We start from the raw sequence: 23,064 nt of genomic DNA, 5'->3' as shown, positions 1-23,064 counted from the left end.
GACATCCTGAGAACCATACGCAGGAGTGGATCAAGATCAGATGGGGCCCTCAGCTAACACTGTCAAAGGGGCCCCTTGTAAAATCTATATGAATATGTTGTGTATGTATATATAAATATATAAATACACACACACTCGCACCCAGAGCGCATTACCTAGTAGCTGGCTGTTATGGGCAGTCATAGCACAGTTTAGTTAAGTTGCGTTCCGAGGAATCATGTTTAAGCGGACATGAAGGGAATCATAGACAAGAGAGGACAATCTGTTCTTAAGGAGCTGCATCAAACTTATAAAAGAGTGAATAAGTTGTGAATTTCCCAATGCCTATACATACACCAGCAGTACTGAATATCTATGTGTTTCCCTCAGTCACACAACCAGTAAACACAATAAAAAGAGAGTAAAAAGTGATATTGTGCGCGATGTTTAAATCATTTGTTTTGCAAATATTCCAGATATATAATAGAAGCAAAACTATCATGTTGTAATCTTTGTCAATGTCAGCCTTTGTCAATGTCCCAATTTTAATAATTCATGTGCTTTTTATTGGAGTCCCACAAACACGTCATATTGATGTCCTGGAATTTCTTTGGACACCTACAGAATTATTGAGTGCATTAATTATTAAATTCAAGAGAGCAACGTTTATTAACGTTACTACAAAATATTTTTGTTTTTCTTTCTGTTTCCTTTTCTGGGCTATTATATATCTGGAATATCTGAACACCAAATGATTCAAAAGTTGTTTCTCGGAGTTATCACTGAAGCGCACAATATCACTATTACTTTCTTTGAGACCTTGTGTTGCTACGCATTTATACATAGACTTATGATGGCATATTGGACATTTATTGCACACACAAACACGGATACGCATAAAAAGAATAGCCAGAGATATCGCACATACATGAACAGAAATAAACATGCAGAATGATATTCACAAAAGGGACAGTTTCAACTCTCTCCATTTCAATAATAATAACTCTCCAATGGATTATTCACTATGAAAGACAAACACTGGCAGGTTTCTACAGCAAAAGAGGTAGAGCTGGTCCTGTAATAACCTATAACGGAAAAGATGAGGAGATTTGGAAGAAATTGTATTGATTTTGCATTATATGGGGCAGCCATGTTTTGATGGTGGAGAAGGAGGCCACTGGAGATGGATCTCCATAATGTATACCAAATTCAAGGGGTTGAAACCACATCTCTGATGCAAACTCTCCTTTTAGTGAAAAAAGCCCAGGACTTATATAAGCAGATGTCCCAGCTCCTACCTGTAGAGTATCTGTGTTCCTGTAGCTACAGCTTTCTTGAGAGGGGGGATCCTGACACTGTGCTTCTGAGCCTTCCATTTTCCACCAGCAGACTGCCAATGCTGCTTCCATGGTAACTGTCTGAATCATGTGACTACAAATGAGCTTCTTAGCTGTTCCTGTCATAAGACAGGAAGTAGGCATCTAACTGCCATAATTGTTCATATACCCAAAATGGAGTCCTTCTATCTGTCTGTCTGTGGGCTCCTGTCTGGACACGCATACCACCAATCACAGCTGTATAGGCAGTGCAAGCAAACACATACATTGCACTGCAGCAAGTAAGCAGCAAATGCAGACCCCTTCCCACCAAATGCCCCTTGTGTCCTGTAGTTACTCCACACCTGACCATATCCAAAGTAAACCTGTAATACAATTATAATGCAGGTTAGGGAAATAAACGAAATGTCAGGTTAGAGAAAGGCAGAAGGTGAATCGTTTCATTAAATTTCTAGAGCACCAGAAGGAGCACAGAAGATGATATAGCCCTATTACAAAAGGGCAATATAAAATTCTATACAGAAGTAAATTGAAGACTACTTAAGCTATATTGACACAGAAGAAGAGGAACATGTGAGCATATAGTCTTTTAACTAGGATAGGTTAGGGTGTCAGGTCTGCACTTCTGGTATCCCATGCTTGCCTACTGGAATTTGTTGTGCTATCATTTTGTTGGTGTGTTTCTCCATACTGTTGATGTGCATAACTGTACAGCACAACTGCTTTTCACATGATGAAAAAGCCAGGCCTTAAGATACACTGTGCAGCGTAAAGACAAAGCATCATGCTTCGGTGTGTGTAGCTTGTTATACATTTGCAGGCCTCTTGTAGGTTTTCCTTTTCTTCATGTACTCAGGCCATGCCCTGTCCTATTCCATCCTGCTCCAGACAATCAATGGAAACCCTCAGCAATGTTTAAGGAATCCTGATGCTGAACTTATGATGGACTTGAGGACTATGTTTGGAGGAAAGTGGTCTCTGTGATTGCTCTGTGATTGTTATTTTTTGGGTGGTTTACCCAGGCTGATGTATGAAACTGCTTTTATTTTCTTATCTCATAACTCAAACTCAGGGCCACAAGATGAGTTAAACCTTTCAAAAAGATGTACAGGGATAATAGAAATATTAGTGGCTATACAACTGCACTTACCTGTAGCTTCCTCAACAGTAGACAACACCAGAAAAAAAATGACAGTAACCCTATGGGTTTGTATGCACATGTCAACGATGAGAATTAATTTTGTGAAGAATCACTGACATAAATGGCAATACAAAATAAATCAACATTTTTTTCAATAATTTATTTTTAATAGATTAAAATAGATATCATACATCAAAAATAAATAAACAGCATTGTTAAAAAAAACAAAAAAATTAGATTAAGTGCCAAGTATTAACTTTTAGAAAAACTTATGTTCAACCTTTTTTTTTAGGCCACATAAGCTACTCTCAAAATATGCAATTTCCCCTCCTAGTGCAATTAGTGCTATATATAAAACATGCCTATTACAGTTTTATCATAGACAAACCGAACCTTACCAGACCTAGAAAAATAAGTGATGATTGCAAATGTTCAGAACCTCTGTTACATGTCGTCTATACAGAACAGACACAACTCTGACACATACAATAATATATATTTATATATACATATATATATATATGTATATACACATTTTAGGTGAAGTATTGTATATGTAAAATAATTGTGTGATTATTCATATTCCATACCATAACATAACAAATGAAGAATGTCTCTGATAGAGTGAAAATCCTCCAGCTAGTCACGATTTAAGACATCTACCCAACAAAGCTGATGTATTTCCCTAAACCAGTTAAGTGCTTTGTCTTTCACAAAACATTTTTTTAAGTGATTAGAATAAATTTGACCAAAGTCACAAGATGGCTGGATTTGAAGATATTTCATACTGACTACTTGAAACATGATTCGATTAGAGCATTTCCTCCAAGTATTCTAGCAGGCTACTAAGTTTGATTTCAGTGGCGACACAGAGTAACAGTTTAGGTTAAAACTTAAATTGTTGTCCTATTTGATGAGCAATGTTTCAAGCAATATTTCTTCCAAATTTATATCTCCTGAGATAGGCTTAAAGAACAGATCCGTAATAACCTTGGGGTCAATTAATTTTAGAATGTCAAGTGTTTCCAGAATCCATGCAAAGCGAGAATGATTCACACTGTGCATCATTGATGTGTATTCCATTAGAGTATGATAAGCTTCCAGCTGCAGAGTCTGGACATACTGTGGGAACCTCATGCCACTGATACCTATGGGGAAAAAGGAAACTATAAACAAGCAGTCATAACTGAATATCATAAATATTCATAATTTGATTTATTAGTATATTGATCGATCTAAACATTGTGCTAACAGAACTACAACAAAGTATAGACCAAAAGTTTTTTTAATTGTTGATCCCACACTTTTTGTGACATCACCATGCAATACCATATGCAAATTAGGGTAAATGAATTGTTCATTGTATTATGTGCGTAATGTCCTTTTTTCCTCCTGAAGTCTCCCCATACTTCTGCTTTTGTGCTCCATTTTAAGATTGAAGACTGTTCAAAAGGTGTCTCTTTAAGGAGTCTACAACACTGATGGGAAGTTCTCATCAAATGTGAGCTAAATTAACGGATACCCTAGTAACACCAAGTTATAATAAAATGCTTTGCAATTGCTACTTATTTTTTGTAAGGTGAACATAGAGTGGACAATGGGTCTGTATACTATACTGTGGTATACATTGCTAGCTTGTTACATGTACCTTTTCTCTGAAGGAAGTATTTCAAGCTGTATCTGTTTGAAGCAACAAGCATTTTTTTTAAATCTACAGATGACTTTAAGTCTTTAAAATCTTTGTTGTCACTAGGATTTGCTCCTGAGAAGCTACAGATTTGCTGGTTTAAGCAAATTGTAATAATATAACTAAATATTGCAACTCAAAAGAACAAACGTCCACGAGCTGGTTGCTAATTGGAACTAGACATTCATTTTGTGGGTGAACAAATAGAAGTAGGTAAGCAGCTATATAAGCAAAGTCTTCAAGAGCCTCCGTATGGACACCCTCGAAGTCCAAAAAACTACACAAGGGAAAGAGGTTGAGCCACCACGAATCGAGCATACACTACTCTTGATGAACCGGGCCACACCAGGCAATGGGCTTGAACCCACTCCAACTTGCTAATTTGTATGGGTGAATCTCTGGCTGGTTCATCAGTCAAGGTTTTTTTCATAAAAAAATAGGTTTTAGAGCCACTACAGTGTTGTGTGCTATATATAAACTTTGTGATTGATTGTTTGATTTACAAAGCGTTAATAAAAATAAAAAAGGGGAAGTATTGGGAAGAAGCATTCATAGAAAATATTTACCCAATGTGCCAAGGAACGAACAGAGAATTAGAAATGCATGGCTCAGAAAAGCTGTTTAAAGTCTGTGGCAAGGGTTACAAAAAAGTGAGAGACTTGGACGAGATGAGATCACTGATTTAATGTGTATATTTATCTATGGAAAGAAAGCTCCAAGCCCAAGCAAATCAGCCAGTGAGATCAGTACATAGGATAGAAAACTACCTTCAATAAACACAGTACATTTTATGACTGTCCTGGTTGAACTCAGATAAAAAAAAAAAGCTCCTGGCGCTACCAGCCTCCTCCACATCAAATGTTTTCAAGGTGATTATACGTGGAAATTGCACGTATCGCCATAACCCACACACTCTGTGAAAGTGACTTAACTCTAATGCTTCCACATTTATTCCACCATTTATGCAACAACAAAAAGCACAAGTTAATGAGATTTCTGGAAGTACTAAATGCTGAGTCAAACATTCGAAGTCATACTACAGCAAATTAAATAAAATAAATCAGTATGGACCAGTCTAAGAGATCATTCGCTGTATTTTTGCTTTTGCAATTTGCAAAAAGATTCTTTAAGGATTCTTGGTATTTGTGATACTAGAAGTATAGGAGAATATTACAAATGTAAGTGTTGTATGTTCTATAAACACATCATATGTTGCTAAACATACAGTATACACTATATCATAAATAGAAAATAATTTCATGTTAAGCTTTTTACAAAAGCTTAGACTTTTTACACAAATGATGTTTGCATGTTTGTTACCTGAAAATCCCAACACACTCTATCTGGTTTTAATAGCATGTCTGAGTCAAATAGTAAAGTGATATTAAGCCTCTGAAAAGTTTCTGAGTTTGATTTAAGCGATTGAACATTAAAAACAAGGGCAAAGCTGTCAGATCAGCTTAAATGTTGCCAGAGAGTGTACTCAATATTTTGACTAAGTGGAACAGCACCTTTCCAATATACTATATTATTAAAGACAGACATGTAAGCTGCCATACCTAGAATACCTGTGTATTGTTGAGTGTATGGATGTCAGAGCCCGGTGGCTAAACTTTGCCAGGGGACCTCATTAACTGTTATCTTAATAACAAGTTATCTTGTGCTTGTAAAGACAAATGAGTTTGGGATTTAGGGGTTAATGAACTACAAGTTTCTGTTTGGTTGTCATTGAGTCTGACATCCTACATATCAACCAAAATGAAAAGTAAGTACATTGCAAGCTACTGCTGAAGTTCAACTGTGGTGTTTCCATTTAGTTTAAATCCAGTGCCCACTACAGGCCATCAGTTTGGCAGTGTCTTCAAGCACAAAGACAAATTCAACTCAAACCTTTTTAAGTTTTAAGTTACATTTGAGCTTAGTTTTAGCTACCAAAAAGTAATTGAAAAGATAGTAAATAGACCACCATGTACTATGCAGATCAATAACAACGAGTCAATCTGAAGGATATCTTAAGAAATCACACCATGTTTATTTGTAATTTCAAAATGCTGCATCTTACCTGGGTTAAACAGTACCATGCCTTTCAGATAGGCATATTCTTTAGTACAGATGTCCAAGCTCCAGAGTTTACACAGAAATGTTTGTATTCTTTGAACTTCTGATAGTGGGACCCCTGCATGAAACATCAATGCCACCTCTGCCGTGTCACAAGACTGATTAAGAAGTATTTTCTTGAGCAGACTGGGCTCAGAAAGTTCTTGGAACTCAAAATCAACTCTTTCCTGAGCAAGACCTAGAACGAAAAGTGGAGCCCAGCACCTGTGCACAAGCAGTATTTGATCTTCTTGAGGGAGGTGGTAAAAAGATGGTAGATTTTTAATGAAAGCCACTGTCTTCAGTAACACTTCAGAGGCCTTCTTGCAGATTATTTCAGGGGTTTTCAGGGAGACCTTTCTGTGGCCTTCACAAGGGCATCCTCTGGAAGTTGTACAAGCATGTCGATGATTGTCATGTTGTCTGTTTTGTGTAATTTCTGAGTTGAGCATTCGAAAAAGAATGCTGTTGACCGGATTCTTGTTACACTGACAGCTCCGTAACCTCTCGGATTTGCAAGCCATGTTAAAGTCACAGCCGACTGTAGTTAAAGCTCATGAGCTGATACAGTGTTTCTATCATGAAGAAAAACAGTGTTTCTGCCAAACCAGTAGGTGATGGGATCTTTTTATATGCATAGCAAGCGGAACAGTAAAATGAACCCGAATGCTAAATTTACCTTGAACTTTATGCCTAGTAGTGTGTTTTCATTCACAACGAAGTGAGGCGTGGTTTGAACAGCACTATCTCAGCAAATGTAATGATCTGAATGAGGGAGCTGGTCACTGATAGGAACCGAACAATGAGTGGAGTGTTATTTACCATCCCTTGTCAGGGAGATATGGTGGAATGCTGTGCCATGATATCAAGGTCACTTATCAGGCCTGCCAGTTACAATAACTGTACTAAGGCAGGAAATCATTTAGCCTGACCTTCAGAGATCAGACCATAGTGTCAAGTACAGTAACAATAACAACATTTGTTTCCTCAACTAAATTACTAACTACTTAAGTATTTCTTATAGAAAGCTAATTTTTTTTATTTAGATTTTTGGATTCTTTAATCTTGCTGTCCTTTTACTGTCATGAACAATTCTTACCATGTTGGGGTTTTTTTTATACCATTTAAACAAAACATCGGTTCTGTAAATAGTGGGACGTGTTTGCTGATGATTATTTAAGACTGCTACACAATAAAATGTGGCTCTCTTGGTTTTTTCTATAATATAAATCAGAGAAAGAGGTGAGGCATGAGGGAAAACCTGACTTTGGACCTGAATGTGACCTTATAGCTGGATACATTGCAAATTAAATGATGGAGTAGTATCTTTGTCCTGTAAGTGGTGTTTTAGACGGGGATGGGAGGCAGGTAAAGAATATGCATTTGTACATTCATAAATTCCCTTGCCCTGAATCTTACCTCCTCCCCAGTTTAAAATGTTTTCCCTTAGAGACCCTCCTTTCCTTCTCTGTACCACAAAATAGTGTTTCGGTGTTAACATTAGGCTTCATTGGTTCAGGAAAGTAAGTGTGTGTATATATCTATGTTTTTTGAGACAGACTGGGTGTGGGTGGATGAATGAGAGGTCAGAGTCAAGGTTGACACCAAGGCAGCGAGTGTAAGAGGATGGGGAGGTGATTGAACCATTGGCATTGAGGGAAAATGTTGAAGGAATGTTGAAGGAATGTTAGCATTAGAGGGAAGGAAAATAAGTAGTTCAGTTTTGGACAGTTGTGTTTTAGCAATCGTGGAGACATCCAGTTAGATACAGAGGCAAGGCAGGGAGGGAGCGAGAACAGGAGAGGATAGGTAAAGTTAGAACAGAAGGGGTACTAGAACTTGAACTCACCCCAACTGAGAGGGAAAGGGCAGATATTACTGGAGAGGCGAGACGCTGAAGGTATGATCAGAAAAGTAGGATGTTAATGAGGAAAGAGCAAAAGCAGCAGAAAGGCCCAATAGGATTAGCGTAGTTTAGTGGCCCTTAGATTTAGCAGTGATTAGATCATTAGTAACTTTAGTAAGGGTGTATTGTTCCTGATTACCTGCATTTACTTTATGTTAATTATCATGGCATTATTGGCCCCATTATGTATTCTTTATTTCCTTTCACGCTATCTCTTCCCAATCAAATGTTATGTTCTCAACAATAAATAGTTTTTTTAACATTTCATTTTCTGTTGCACCACAAAGTAAATGTGGTTTTCAGGTTTTGTTTGTCCTGTGTATTTTGCAAGACATAATCTGTTGTGGTAAATAAGATAATAAGCAGAATACTTTCATTGCGCATCAATGTCACCACATTGATGTTTGTAACAATGAAAGCTAATGGTCTTATAATAGGTAGAGGGTACTGTATAGTAGAGTTGTGTTTCAGCTCATATACTTCACTAAACATTATGAAGAGCCAACACCAGTAAGCTTCTGCTGCAGGAAGAGCTTGGCTTGCCTTATACAATGTACAGTTATATCAGCGAGATCCTCCCTGTAGTGAATAAACCCCCTAAAAGTGAAGGTAGGGTGGGGAAGGAGTTTACTTGAAAATTGCCCATACCCCCCTACTGCTAGACACCCCAACTACAAAAGCTATGCGGGCCCTAGAGCGCAGATCTACTGGGGCCGCGGCACGCGCAGAGCTAAGGGGCAGAAAAACAGAGGTTTTGTCTAAGGTGGCAAAATCCTTGCACTGGCCCTGCAGCTATGCAACTTTCTGAAGCCACACCTTACATATTCCCAGAAACAAAATGGCATCCCATTGAATGTCCAACATGCCTAGTTACGGTGTCAGTTACAGTTATTGCCATGTACACAGCCTATGCAATGATTTAGTCTACAGCTTTCTTCTATCCAATGATTTAGTCTACAGCTTTCTTCTATCCAATGATTTAGTCTACAGCTTTCTTCTATCCAATGATTTAGTCTACAGCTTTCTTCTATCCAATGATTTAGTCTGGGGCATGCAGCTCCGCATATCCAGCAGACGGTCGCACACATGCGACTTATTGATCATTAAGGTATCTTTTCATCCCCCATGCGTTCCTGGAGAGGGATTGATTGAACTGAGAGCTTCTGTAATTGTGTACTTTTCTACCTTACTGACAAAGTGTAGAGATAAAAAAAAGACAGATAAAAAAACTAAAAGGGAAACATGATACAACGAGAGGGCAAAGACACACATGCAAGTATACAGAGACTTAAAGCACTGACAGATTACTTGGTGCAACAGGATTCTACTTTTGCTGATACTTTTACTCCCTTAAAAATGTGCTTGATCATGTGAAGTTCTGTTACGTGTGTGCTGAGCACTCATCCCATGACTTCCAATAAATAGTTAAGTCTTGGACTCGGGGCCTGCCGTTTTTTTAGGAGCTGCCTTCCCCTTCATTAAGGGAATAGCCAGCAGCTGGCATCCCCCTAATTCAGACACCCTTATCAATTGATTTGGATGCCAGGCACTAAGGTGACCCTTTATACAGTTTGAGCAGACTTTATTGGTCTGTCATCTCAAATTCACTTAGACTTAATTCACCCAGGAGAGTGCTAAGGTGGGTTCCGGAGGTTCATGGCAGCCAGGTGCCCTAGGTTATGTGCCTGAGTGGTATTAGAGCAGCAGCATCATAGAAACATAGAAAGTGACAGCAGATAAGAACCATTAGGTCCATCCAGACTGCCCAACCTCTGAGTACTTTACTTAGTACCTGGCCCATCCTATATCTAGCTTGGCCGTATGCCTATCCCATACTTGCTTAAATGTATTTACTGTATTAACATCTACCACTTCTGCTGGAATGCTATCCCATGCGTCCACTACCCTTTCTGTAAAGCAATATTTCCTGAGGTTACCTTTAAACCTTTGCCCCTCTGGCTTATGACTATGTCCTCTTGTGTGAGTAGGTGTCTAGGTGCTAATGTATGGTGTTGCAGAGTATATGTTACTGTTTGGTGATAGGTGCGTGTGTGTTATTGTATTATGTTAGTGGCTGTTCGAGCGCATGATGTTAACATGTATGACTGACCGCTGTTAATATGTATGTCTGCATGTGTAATGTTAGCATAAGTGTGTTCCTTCATATGGAGTTGGATTGAGTGTGTGCTAGTGTATGTTGTTAGCATGAGTATGTCTGTTAGCATGTGTGTGTATGTTAATTTTGGTGTTAGCATGAGCATGGGTATGTCAGCATATTGTGTTAGCATGTCATGGTCGAGGCTAGGATTAGTAGTGCAAGTGAGAGGAGGAGGGCTGTAGAGTGTGCATATGTGTAAGTGTATGATGTTAGAGTGAGTGGGTGTTAAATCAAGCTTGAGTTTTAGTATGCATGTATTTTAGTTATGGGGCACCAAAGTCATCCTGCTCCCAGTCACCACTAAGCCGAGGCTCACCTCTGAATTCACCATAATCGCACAATTTATATATGTCCTTTCTTATTTATTTTTTTTGCCCTTTTAATGGGATGTATGAGTCAACATGATCACAAAATCCCACTTTCCTCACTATAATTCTCCCTATGTATATAATTTATTTTCTCAATAATTTGAACCTGAGTCTCAGAATTCCTACTCCAGTTTTAGAGTTAATGAACTATTATCATGATCATGCATTCTGGAGCTAACATTATATCTGATTTAATGATATCTGAGCAGCTTGACTGGTGGTTTTGTCACTGATATATCCCAGGTAACATCACTGCTTGAATACAGGTGACAATTTAGAATGTCTATGGACAAGTCACAGTTTCCACAAAGACCATTATTAAACCATATTTACCGAAAATTACTACGATATCTTTTTCTGATCGACTATTAAAGGCTATGAGCATTATGAATGGCACCCAGGTGGCAGGAAGCGCAGGAGAGAGAGGGGCTCCAAGCGGTCGCTCATGAAAAAGTTTTCAGCAACCGCTCGTCACCCCTCTCCTCCGCTGCCTGCTGCCACCCACCTCGGTGCTGTCTCTGGGTGGGGAGGGGGGTCCTGTGATCTATGCCTGCTATGTTGGTCAATTATTACCAATGTGCATTGATCACACTTTGGTAGTTTTCTATTTGTTTTTTTTTATTCTAACTTTGTTAACAGCATAAAAAATGAATTTGTTCATCTGTGATGAATCAGTGTTCATATTCTTAATTGTGCATTCTGACAGGTGAGCCTTTCATAGTTTCTTCTAGCTGGTCCTTTTATATTATTAAACTGACCCTTAATAATATATAACTATTGGACATGTGTTTTACCAACAGTTAGGAAAGCTTGCACCAGTGGCCCAGTACTTATAATTAAAAAGTAATATTAATATACTGAGTGACATTGGAAGTTATACTGTACCACAGTCAGTGTCTGGTTCTTAGAAGAAACGCGAGAGACACATGTCGTATAGGGACAATGCTTCAAAAAACTTGACTTTTCCCGGCAAATATGTTATAAAAGAAGCAATGTTTCAAAACACACCTGTGCTCCCCTGGAAGTTATTTTTTAATATATTTATGCAATTATGAATGCAATTAACTTTTTTAAATGTAAGTACATTGTAAGAACTTGATGGCTATAAGGCTATATGTCACGGTCTGCCCAGGCTGCGGAGCTGCATATCTGTCCTGCTTTAGTTTCTCTGCTTTGCTTTGATCCATTCCTGGATTTCCTTTTGCTTTGTTCTATTTTCCATTCCTTGCTTCTGCTCCGACTCTTTGCTTCAGCTCTGCTTCCTTTATTAGGTTTGCCCCACCTGTGTTCTGTTTGTCTCAGTCTGCATTCTGCAGTCTAAGGTATGTCTCTGTGCTGTGTTTGGTTTACATGTGTGGTTTGTTTTGTATCTTGTCAGCAGGGATTAGCGTTAGGACCCACCGTCATTGGAGTACTTTGGCGTAGTGGTGGGCTAAGCATACTATGGCCATATCATGTGACGAAATCTCCAATAGTTATCTTGTAGTCCTAGGCTAGTTTCTGTAGTCATGTTTGTGTGTCTTTATGTACCTTTGCCCTTCTTCCTTGAATCATCTGAGGATTCCGGTTCCTCTCTCCTCTCCCCATGTCCCTGTTAATATGTCCTATCCTTGCTTATAGGAGAAGCGTCCGAGGGTTCCGGCTCCTCACTCCTTCCCCTGTGTTCCTTGCCTTCTTCCCTGTCCTTTGTTGTGCCCTGTACTATGTATGTCTTGTCTAGTTATGTTTATTCCTCGTCTAGTGCCTGTTTATATTTTGCTCTATTCATATCTTGTTTCTAGCCACTTCTCATGTATATTCTATATCATGTTTCTTGCCTGGTCTCCCTTTCCTTTGCTGTGTTATGTGTCTGCTACATTAACCCTTTGCTTAGCCTTCATTCTCCCAGCCTGCAGCATCCTGCTCGTGATCAGTGTGATATGCTTCATGCCTGCTCCTGGGTGCCTGCAGGATTCGTTTTATTCTGGACTACATCTGCTGCCATATCAGGGCGCTGGTGTTTGGCTGCACTTCCTAGGTGCTCAACGCCTGGGTGAGTGTGGTCACCCTGCACCAGGCCCTGCCCCAGACTCCACTGCTGCATCGAGACTCTTGCAAACAACCATCGGGCGCGCTGGGTCCTTCTGCCATCAGCTTGGACCCAGTCCGTGACACATGGCCGCAGGTAAATGGTCAGGAGTTCGCGGAGTGGAGTTTGCAGCGTCAGCCCTTCCAGTGGGCCTCCGTATCCGTCTGCCCTTCCAGTGGGCCTCCGTGCCTGTCTGCAGCATTCCAGCCCGGCCAGAGGGCTAACTATCAAACACCCCACCAAACGGGGTTTTCTGTTGTGTGCACCCCATCAAAAGGGGCTTCCTGCCAAGCTTGCCCCTTCCGGTGGGCTTCCTGATGTGTGAGCCCTTTCCATGGGGCTTCCTACCGAGCGTGCCCTTTCCGTAGGGTTTCCTGATGTGTGAGCCCTTTCCGTAGGGCTTCCTACCGAGCGTGCCCTTTCCGTAGGGTTTCCTGATGTGTGAGCCCTTTCCGTAGGGCTTCCTACCGAGCGTGCCCTTTCCAGAGGGTTTCCTGCCAAGCTTGCCCCTTCCGGTGGGCTTCCTGCCAAGCTTGCCCCTTCCGGTGGGCTTCCTGTCATGTTCCTGAGTTGCGGCCAGCGACCCACTATGGACTCCCAGTATGAGTGCCTGTATCCGGGCTACCCTGGTTGAGTATTCTCCAAGTGGGCAACCTGCCGTGTACCCTGAAAGAGGGTTTCCTGAGTTGCGGCCAGCAACCCACTATGGACTCCCAGTATGAGTGCCTGCATCCGGGCTACCCTGGTTGAGTATTCTCCAAGTGGGCAACCTGCCGTGTACCCTGAAAGAGGGTTTCCTGAGTTGCGGCCAGCGACCCACTATGGACTCCCAGTATGAATGCCTGTATCCGGGCTACCCTGGTTGAGTATTCTCCAAGTGGGCAACCTGCCGTGTGCCCTGCAAGTGGGTAACCTGTTGTCTGAACCTGAACCCGTGCCTGAACCGTGCCTGTGCTTGAACCTGTACCAGTCGTGTCTGCCCAGCAAGTGGGTTACCTGCCGTCTGCCCAGCAAGTGGGTTTCCTGCCGTGTCTGCCTTGTCAAGTGGCTTATCTACCTTGCCTTCGTCTGGCCCTAAATGTCAGCTAGAGACTACTTAACCCGTGCCTGAACCGTGCCTGTGCTTGAACCTGTACCAGTCGTGTCTGCCCAGCAAGTGGGTTACCTGCTGTCTGCCCAGCAAGTGGGTTTCCTGCCGTGTCTGCCTTGTCAAGTGGCTTATCTACCTTGCCTTCGTCTGGCCCTAAATGTCAGCTAGAGACTACTTAACCCGTGCCTGAACCGTGCCTGTGCTTGAACCTGTACCAGTCGTGTCTGCCCAGCAAGTGGGTTACCTGCCGTCTGCCCAGCAAGTGGGTTTCCTGCCGTGTCTGCCTTGTCAAGTGGCTTATCTACCTTGCCTTCGTCTGGCCCTAAATGTCAGCTAGAGACTACTTCCTCAATTCCGTACAGTCATTCTGATTCCTGTTTTTGGAGGAGATTTGTCTACTAGCGGCAGTGCTGGTCATCGAAGGACTCCTACGTTTTTCGGACTCTGTATGCTGGTTCCTGGGTTGACTTGTTTCCTCCGTTCTCCCGTCAGAGGACGGGCCTTCCTTCTATTGCTGTTTCTGTTCGCGTCCGGAGGCCGCTCTTTTCGGAGGGGGATACTGTCACGGTCTGCCCAGGCTGCGGAGCTGCATATCTGTCCTGCTTTAGTTTCTCTGCTTTGCTTTGATCCGCCTTCCTTCTATTGCTGTTTCTGTTCGCGTCCGGAGGCCGCTCTTTTCGGAGGGGGATACTGTCACGGTCTGCCCAGGCTGCGGAGCTGCATATCTGTCCTGCTTTAGTTTCTCTGCTTTGCTTTGATCCATTCCTGGATTTCCTTTTGCTTTGTTCTATTTTCCATTCCTTGCTTCTGCTCCGACTCTTTGCTTCAGCTCTGCTTCCTTTATTAGGTTTGCCCCACCTGTGTTCTGTTTGTCTCAGTCTGCATTCTGCAGTCTAAGGTATGTCTCTGTGCTGTGTTTGGTTTACATGTGTGGTTTGTTTTGTATCTTGTCAGCAGGGATTAGCGTTAGGACCCACCGTCATTGGAGTACTTTGGCGTAGTGGTGGGCTAAGCATACTATGGCCATATCATGTGACGAAATCTCCAATAGTTATCTTGTAGTCCTAGGCTAGTTTCTGTAGTCATGTTTGTGTGTCTTTATGTACCTTTGCCCTTCTTCCTTGAATCATCTGAGGATTCCGGTTCCTCTCTCCTCTCCCCATGTCCCTGTTAATATGTCCTATCCTTGCTTATAGGAGAAGCGTCCGAGGGTTCCGGCTCCTCACTCCTTCCCCTGTGTTCCTTGCCTTCTTCCCTGTCCTTTGTTGTGCCCTGTACTATGTATGTCTTGTCTAGTTATGTTTATTCCTCGTCTAGTGCCTGTTTATATTTTGCTCTATTCATATCTTGTTTCTAGCCACTTCTCATGTATATTCTATATCATGTTTCTTGCCTGGTCTCCCTTTCCTTTGCTGTGTTATGTGTCTGCTACATTAACCCTTTGCTTAGCCTTCATTCTCCCAGCCTGCAGCATCCTGCTCGTGATCAGTGTGATATGCTTCATGCCTGCTCCTGGGTGCCTGCAGGATTCGTTTTATTCTGGACTACATCTGCTGCCATATCAGGGCGCTGGTGTTTGGCTGCACTTCCTAGGTGCTCAACGCCTGGGTGAGTGTGGTCACCCTGCACCAGGCCCTGCCCCAGACTCCACTGCTGCATCGAGACTCTTGCAAACAACCATCGGGCGCGCTGGGTCCTTCTGCCATCAGCTTGGACCCAGTCCGTGACACTATATGAGCATACCTGGGAACTTCTGGGCTCCCTTGTGGGGGCATCACGGGGCAGTCCCCGTGACATCAGTGGTAGGTCCCCCTGTCATCAGCGGGAGGTCCCGCTGACATCGGGGGAGTTCCCACTGACATTGGGGGCGTTCCCGCTGACGGCAGCAGGAAACACCCCCGTTAAAAGGGAAAATGGGTGGGGAGGGGGCGTGTCAAGACCTTGCTCCTGCGACCCGGAGGATTCGGGTCTTGACCCGGAGAACTGGAGTGGAGTGCTCACCTGGCGATCACCAGGTCAAACCCAGAGAGTTCCCAGGTATGTATATGAGATTACATGAGTAAACAGCATGAACTTTTTTGATCAATATGGCACTAGTTTTCAGTATGCAGCTGCCGTAATACAATAACCTGTAGTGCCCTTTATATAACAGCAAGAAAACAGTATTACAATTAGTGTACATCTCTTGCTTAACCTGACTCTTATCACTGTTTCCCATTGTCACACTATTTAATTATGCCCAAGCCATAAACAGTGAAATGATTAAAAAGTTTAACATTTATTTCCTTTCAGCTCAAGGACCTGCAGTTTATAACCCTGGCAGGATTAACACTAACCTTGGTGCTTACTTAAAACACCCGCTGTCACTCATCATCATAAGACAGAAAGTCCTAAGTGCTTTAGTGACCAGGACAGGTTTAAGTATTCAAGTTGTGAAATTGCTTGCAGATCATTTATGTTTTGCTTTAGAATAATGTACTGCTTTGGCAAAATTCCACAGCAAGATCCTTTCCCAAGCTTTGAAAACATATTGTAAAAGGTAATTAAACTCAGTTAACCTCTGGGGCTTGTTCATCAGTCGCCAAGTTTCACAGATGCTAAACCCAGTGAAAAATTTGTGGCCAACCCATAGCTTCTAATTGTGGGAGTGCCTGGCAAATTTACCATTACACAAACAACTCCCTTCATCCTGACTGTGCCGTGTGCTCAGTCCCCAAGGAAATATTGGGGACAGATCTAAGAATTGCAACTTGTAAGAAACTTGCACTGCCCAAATCGCTTTGATATTCGACAACAGCAGAGGAATAAAATTAGATTTTCTAAGGTCTGAGGTAGCATGGGTAAGTACCTCAGTGTTAGTGAATAGACATGTCTGAATTAAAAACCATCATTGATCGTTTACTTTTTTTGATCCATCTGACTATTAGAAACTGTGGTGAATAAGAAAACATGAAACATATTTTTTGCTGAAGGACAATGACAATACGTGTAAACAATAAAAAGGAAACTCACTCACGCTCCCTCCCACACTCTCACTCATGCTGTGTCTCACTCACACTCTCCACATTCTCACTCACTTATTCATGCTATCTCACGTTCTAATTCACACTCACTCTTGTTCATGCTTATGCTGTCTCATACTCTCACTCATGCTCTCTCACACTCATTCTCTTACTGCTGCTGTCTTACACACTCACTCTCTCTCTCTCACACACACACACTCTCAATGTCTTCCTACCTTCTCTGCAGAAATCTTTCTCCCTTCCTGCAGCTCCACTTCTTCTCTTGTCTCTTCTTCATCTTCGGTCTTCTTTTTTTTGTCCTCTTTGTTTGCCCTCTTCTTCCTGGTACCAACTTCACGGAGCACTTCCTTAAAAGGGGGAAAGAGAGTGTACGCCCCTTTGAGGAAACACCCTGGAAGCCTTCTCCAGGAGAAAAAAGACCTTGCTGTGGAATAACAGAAAGATTCAGTACCTTGATAGGAACCCTAACATACTCTATAAATCCCAGTTGTAGTGTATTGTTATATGTTCTCATCTGTACTCCTGGTTACACTCATACATACTGCCCACCTTCTCAGGTCTCCAAATCAGGACATCTCTGTTGGGAGTGGAGCAGTAGGCATAACCACCTGCACACCTTAGCTGTATCCCTAAGTGGTCAGATGTGTGGGTATACCCACACACACTATATTATCAACACTAAGATACCAACATTCACACTAACACAAATGCACACAGACATTCATACTAACACACACACCCGGACACGCATACTAACTCACATGCACACACACTAACATACACATATGCACACTAACATATACGAGCACACAGACACCTGCACTAGCACACACCTGGACACACACACAGAAACTCATAATAACATACTCCAGAGACTCACACTACCACACCCAGGCACTCAACACTAACACACACTAACATACACAGTCACACACACTAACATACTCACATATAAAGCATAAGCAGACACAGACTAATTTATCCAGACACACTAACGTATTCAGACACTCATGCTAACACAGATACATTAACTGACACTAACACACAGTCACTAACATATCTTCACACACACTATCATACACACACATACATAAGCAGACATACACTAACATACCCAGACACATACACTAAAATATGCAGACACACACTCTCACCACACTAACATAACCAGATACACACTCTCACCACACTAACATAACCAGACACACTAAACATACCTAGACACACAAATAGGCAAATATGCAGTAACATACACAGACACACACTTACCCACACACACAAAGACATTCACAAACATACCCACACACACTAGCATACTCAGACACACAAAACAGTCATCACACTAACATACCCAGACACACACAGTCACCATACCAATATACCCAGACACACAGTCACCAGACTAACATAACTAGACACACAATAACATACTCATACACACACAGTCAAACACAGCTCACTTATCATGTCCCTAACGCAGCTCACAGTGACCCCGCTCAGCCCTGGAATTAGGGGAATAATAACACTCTTTTTTTCCTAGTGGGGACAATTGGCCCACCGTCCACCCCCTGGATTCACCTATGGTCAGCTTATGTAGCACAGACCCACATTTATTTTACAGCTCCCTGAGCCAGTAAGGGAAGATCAGAGGATCTCTCACACAAGCCCCACTGCCCGCAAGAGAGGGACACTGGAGCAGCTACCAAAGGTGACTTCTGACTGTCTCACAAAAAACAGGATTGTAGGAAAGTATGTTAATATGTTTATATCTCTTTCCATCTTGTACAATGAAAAGCATGATAGGAGAGGAGGGTTGGGACTGGTTAAGTTCTAGGGATGGCTACCTGGGGCTGTTCCACTCCTGGTGGTATGGCCGACATTGTGTGAGGCTAGTCTCAGTTAGACTTAAAAGAAATAGGAAGTGTCAGAGATTAGGTGGGGTGGGGCAGAACCAGTTCGGGAGTGAGAGTGACCAAAAACTGTTCCCCTGTCCAGAGATGGAGAAGCAGAACTTCACCTAGAGACACCTAGAGACCCAGTTACTGTCATGGTTATTTTAAAACATATGAAAGGGCTTACATCTTCCTGGATAAATAGAGCTAGTCTAGCCATCAAAAAGTTTACAGGTACCAATGGCTGCCCAAACATATTATGATATTCTACGTTATTTGTCCTCTTCCTATATATAACCAACATGGGGTTATTCCCAGCAAAACTGTACCCTGGTCAGATAATCTGGAGAAACGTCCAACTGCTTAACTGTGTAAACAGCTTGAACCTTGGAGCGGTAAGTCATCAGGATTGTGCATCGGCTGTTTTTTCTTATCACAATTATTGACTGTGTCTTGAAGATTTGGATTTGAAATCTACTGCTTATTGTATGTTATTTGCTGTTTATACCAAGCTGTTACTAGCTTTCTTAAAAGTATGTGTTCTTGCAAGATACATTTCCCCGAATAATACATAGTGAGCTCAGGGATTGTAAACTGCAACTCTTGCAAAACTCCTGCTTTAGTGAGTAAATACCACTGAAAAAAGTGAACTTTCAAAGTGAACAGTAATGCTGGAATAGAAAAGAGCCTTCCCCAAACTCTTCCCACAAAGTTGTTAGTATAGCATTGTCCAAAATGTCTTGATACGTCCAGGGCCGGCCGAAGACTTAACGCCGCCTTGGGCGAAGTTTAAAATGCCGCCCCCCGCCGAGGGGGGGGGCGGCATTATCTACCCCCCCGGTACTTACCCTTAAACAGTCCTGCGGCGAGTCTCCCTGTGCTGCCACGGTGCCGGCTTGTAATGCTGAGCGCCGGAAATTCACGTCACTTCCGGCGCTCTGCATTACAAGCCGGCACCGAGACCGAACAGGTAAACTCGCTGCAGAGGAGAGAGAGAGGGGCGCCGAGCGGGTAAGCGAAAACCACTCGGTGCCCCTCTCTCTCTCCTCCGCTAAAAAAAAAAAACGCTTGGGGCGGCAAAGTGCCGCCCCTTCTGAAGTGCCGCCTGGGGCAATTGCCCCAGTCGGCTCCATTGTAGGGCCGGCCCTGGATACGTCCTCTTCAGAATACCAAGACATTTTAGAAATTGCTATAATTCCAACTTCTCAGAGTGACTGTACCCCAGTGCACAAAGCAAGGTCCATACAGACCCCAGTGCACAAAGCATGGTCCATACAGAGTTTGGTCTGGAAAAACATGACTGGCCCACACAGAGCTCTGACATTTGGGATGAAACATATTGCGTAGGAAATTATATAACACTATTCATATACTCACAACAGCATTTGAAAATAGTGCAAGGAATTACATTATTTATTGTCACAAGATCATCAGCAAGGAATATAGCCTAATATCCTAAAAACACAGAAAAATAATATAGTCTTTATGTACATTTGTCAAATGTAGGCAGAGCCCCAACTGTATCACCCCAAATCCCTTTTCCACTGATTTTTGTTGAAATCTTACGTTATATTTCAGAAAGATGGAAAAATGGAAAGGCAACACCAAATTTTAAAATGGATAATAGACATATTTGTTTCTCTAAAAAGATGTTAAAAAGATGTTAACTTTATTTTGCACTTAATGACTTTTATGCTAAAAATAACCTGAAATCATACTACTGTCTGTATCATAATATTTCTGGGCAATTAGCCTAATGTACAAAAGTTATTTTTCTGATAAGGATAGAAAAGACAGGAGTCACAGAAAATACTTGGTTTCTTGGTTACAGAAGTACAAGTATTGTGTGTGATGTGGCTAATATGATTGTCCCAAAACACATTACTGGTAACTAGTTTCTTTCAAGTTTTATTTCTAGAACGTTATCTCAACGCAGTAACGTGTAATAACACGGTTCTTTTTTTCATCTCAGGCATTAAAATATATTTTTTTTAAATGTAGATGTAAACCAATAAAAATAACAAAGAAAATAATTATAATTGGTTTTGATTATAATCGGTACTTAAAATTTTTATTCTCAATAGTCCACATATACAAAAAAATAACACCAAATGGAAATTCTGAGAAAATTAAAAACAATTATACAAAACTATGCAAAAAGTTCGTTTTACCTTTAGTGGTCTGCTCCGATGATTATTACCACAATGTTAGGTGTATAACAATGAAGGGTATTAAGCCTTTCTGTCCTGTTTACAATGTTTAGAATAGTAGTATGTACCACTATACATGTCTATATGCTGAATATTTAAGCATATATTGGCATACGTGTGTATACTTGTTTGCTGAATTGCTTTCTCTTATTAACAATACATGAATATATCTCATGCTTCCACTTTTTTAACTTTTTCCATCTATGCAGAAAAATTCACCATGGATTGCCCTTTTAATGCTTTGTGAATCCAATGGATTTTGCAAACTCCCCTGCCAACCCCCACTTGTGTGAATAAACCCAAAAGTAATGGTTGTTTGGGCAACTATATATATTAGACTTGGGCACCAGGGGGGTCTTCGTGTTCGTCTTCGTGCTCGTCTTTGTCAAAAATGAAATCTTCAAAGAGAAGGAACGAGCGAATATTCGCGGACATTCTTCGTGTTCGTTTTTTCTGTTTTTTATAAGGGGTTAATACAGGGTTAACGCGTACCGCAGCAGCTCTGGCGCCAGGAGTTTAAATGTCCATATCAGCAACTCTATTGGTCGCCAGCAGGGGGCTTGTCTGCCATCAACCAATGGTTGATGGCAGACATGCTCCCTGCTGGAGACCAATAGAGTCGCCAATTGGTTGATGCCAGAGGAGGTCCCTGTAGGTGACCAATAGGCTCACTCGCACTGCCCTGTAACCCCTGACAGCGAACCTACAGATTTCCACTTCCGTCAACTCCCACAATGCCACGAAGATAAGGTAGGCTAGATGGGGAAGGGACAGGGGAGATTAGTATATATATTTGTATATATATATCAATTCAAAAGAGCAGTCACTCTTTCCATTTGAAAAATGTTTCCCATGAACATTTAATGGGACTGATCAGCTATCCTGGCCCCGACTGACCATCTGGCACACTGGGCAAATGCCCGGTGGGCCACTGGCCGACAGCGCCACACACTTCAGCAGCAGATCGGGTTCTACAGTGTATGGCCACTGGCTGCATATACTCAGCTGCATGCTACATGACCAAAACGTAGTTTGGCTGCACGCGTCCAGCCGCCGGCCGCTTCCATTAACATGCCAAAGTCGCCTCATCAATGCCAGCCCTGCAGCTATCATTAAGGTACATTATTATAAACATCATAAGGAATACGTCCATCCCCATCTTGTTGAGGCATTAAGTGTTGATACATATGTGAAGTAATCACCCTTTGTTATCCGATGGCAGTCACATGCTGATCTTATGGGGGGTTTTAATCTATTTCTAATAGTGATACTTGGTGAACTTAATAATCTATTATTAATTATATTATGATGCACTTTATCCAAGTACCTCTCATGCTCTCTCTCTTGGAGTACTAAGATAGTGTGAGCTGTGGACTGGAAGTGAGGAGCTACTGCCTCATTTCCATGTAATAATTTTATGAGTTGGAAGTTGGCCTTGTACTTAACAAAGAAGCACAAATTTTATCACAATTTACCATATGGTGCCAGCCTGACACATAGTCACAAAAAATAACAAGGAGATAATAACGTCTATGCGGTGCTCCTTATCACATCTGGGATATGTAACAGCTGTCACAGTAAACACTAAAGATACATTATCGGGACTTATAAAGCACGTGTGAGATAACCATAGTGAATCATAGCATATTTATTGTTATTAGCATATATTGGCACATAGCACAGCCACTGACAAACAGAATGTAACAGAAAACAACGATATAAACACAGTAACTGGGTTTGAAAATGATGCCTCTAAGTTGTGTGGGTTTTGTGCTGCATATTGTCATGTCTATATAAAGATCATTGTACATTGATGTTCTAAATGTACTCTGTTTATATAATTTGCATAGCGTGCAGGAAAGGTGAGAGAGGGGCAAAACAAAAACATTTCAATGCATAAATCAGTAAATGTACAGGAGGGACATCATTTTAAAGATAATAATCTAAAATGAGGGGAACAGAGACATAGATGAGATGTTGGATATGATTTCTTCAAAGAGAGAGTGGTGGGAAAGTGGGACAACCAGGGAACTTGAGGGCTCTGGCTACAGAGACACGGCCAGGACTCCCCACTGACGTCAGAGGGCAGTACCGCTGATGTTGGTGGG

General features: G+C 41.7%; 1 protein-coding gene across 1 annotated transcript; it reads right to left on the bottom strand.

Moving 5' to 3' along the window:
- Nucleotides 1–3,363: 3,363 nt before the first annotated feature.
- Nucleotides 3,364–6,765, bottom strand: LOC149302449 (nuclear receptor subfamily 0 group B member 2-like). Its single transcript, XM_089482701.1, has 2 exons — nt 6,207–6,765; nt 3,364–3,605 (listed from the first exon to the last, which is right to left on the bottom strand). The coding sequence occupies exons 1-2, from the start codon at nt 6,763–6,765 to the stop codon at nt 3,364–3,366; spliced, it is 801 nt and encodes a 266-aa protein (XP_089338827.1).
- Between the last annotated feature and the right edge of the window lie 16,299 nt (nt 6,766–23,064).

This window comes from Sceloporus occidentalis, unplaced genomic scaffold (genome assembly GCF_023333645.1).
Source record: "Sceloporus occidentalis isolate IW3139 unplaced genomic scaffold, rSceOcc1.0.p SCAF_19, whole genome shotgun sequence".
Taxonomy (NCBI): Eukaryota; Metazoa; Chordata; class Lepidosauria; order Squamata; family Phrynosomatidae; genus Sceloporus; species Sceloporus occidentalis.
This window is presented reverse-complemented; position numbering and strand designations above follow the sequence as displayed.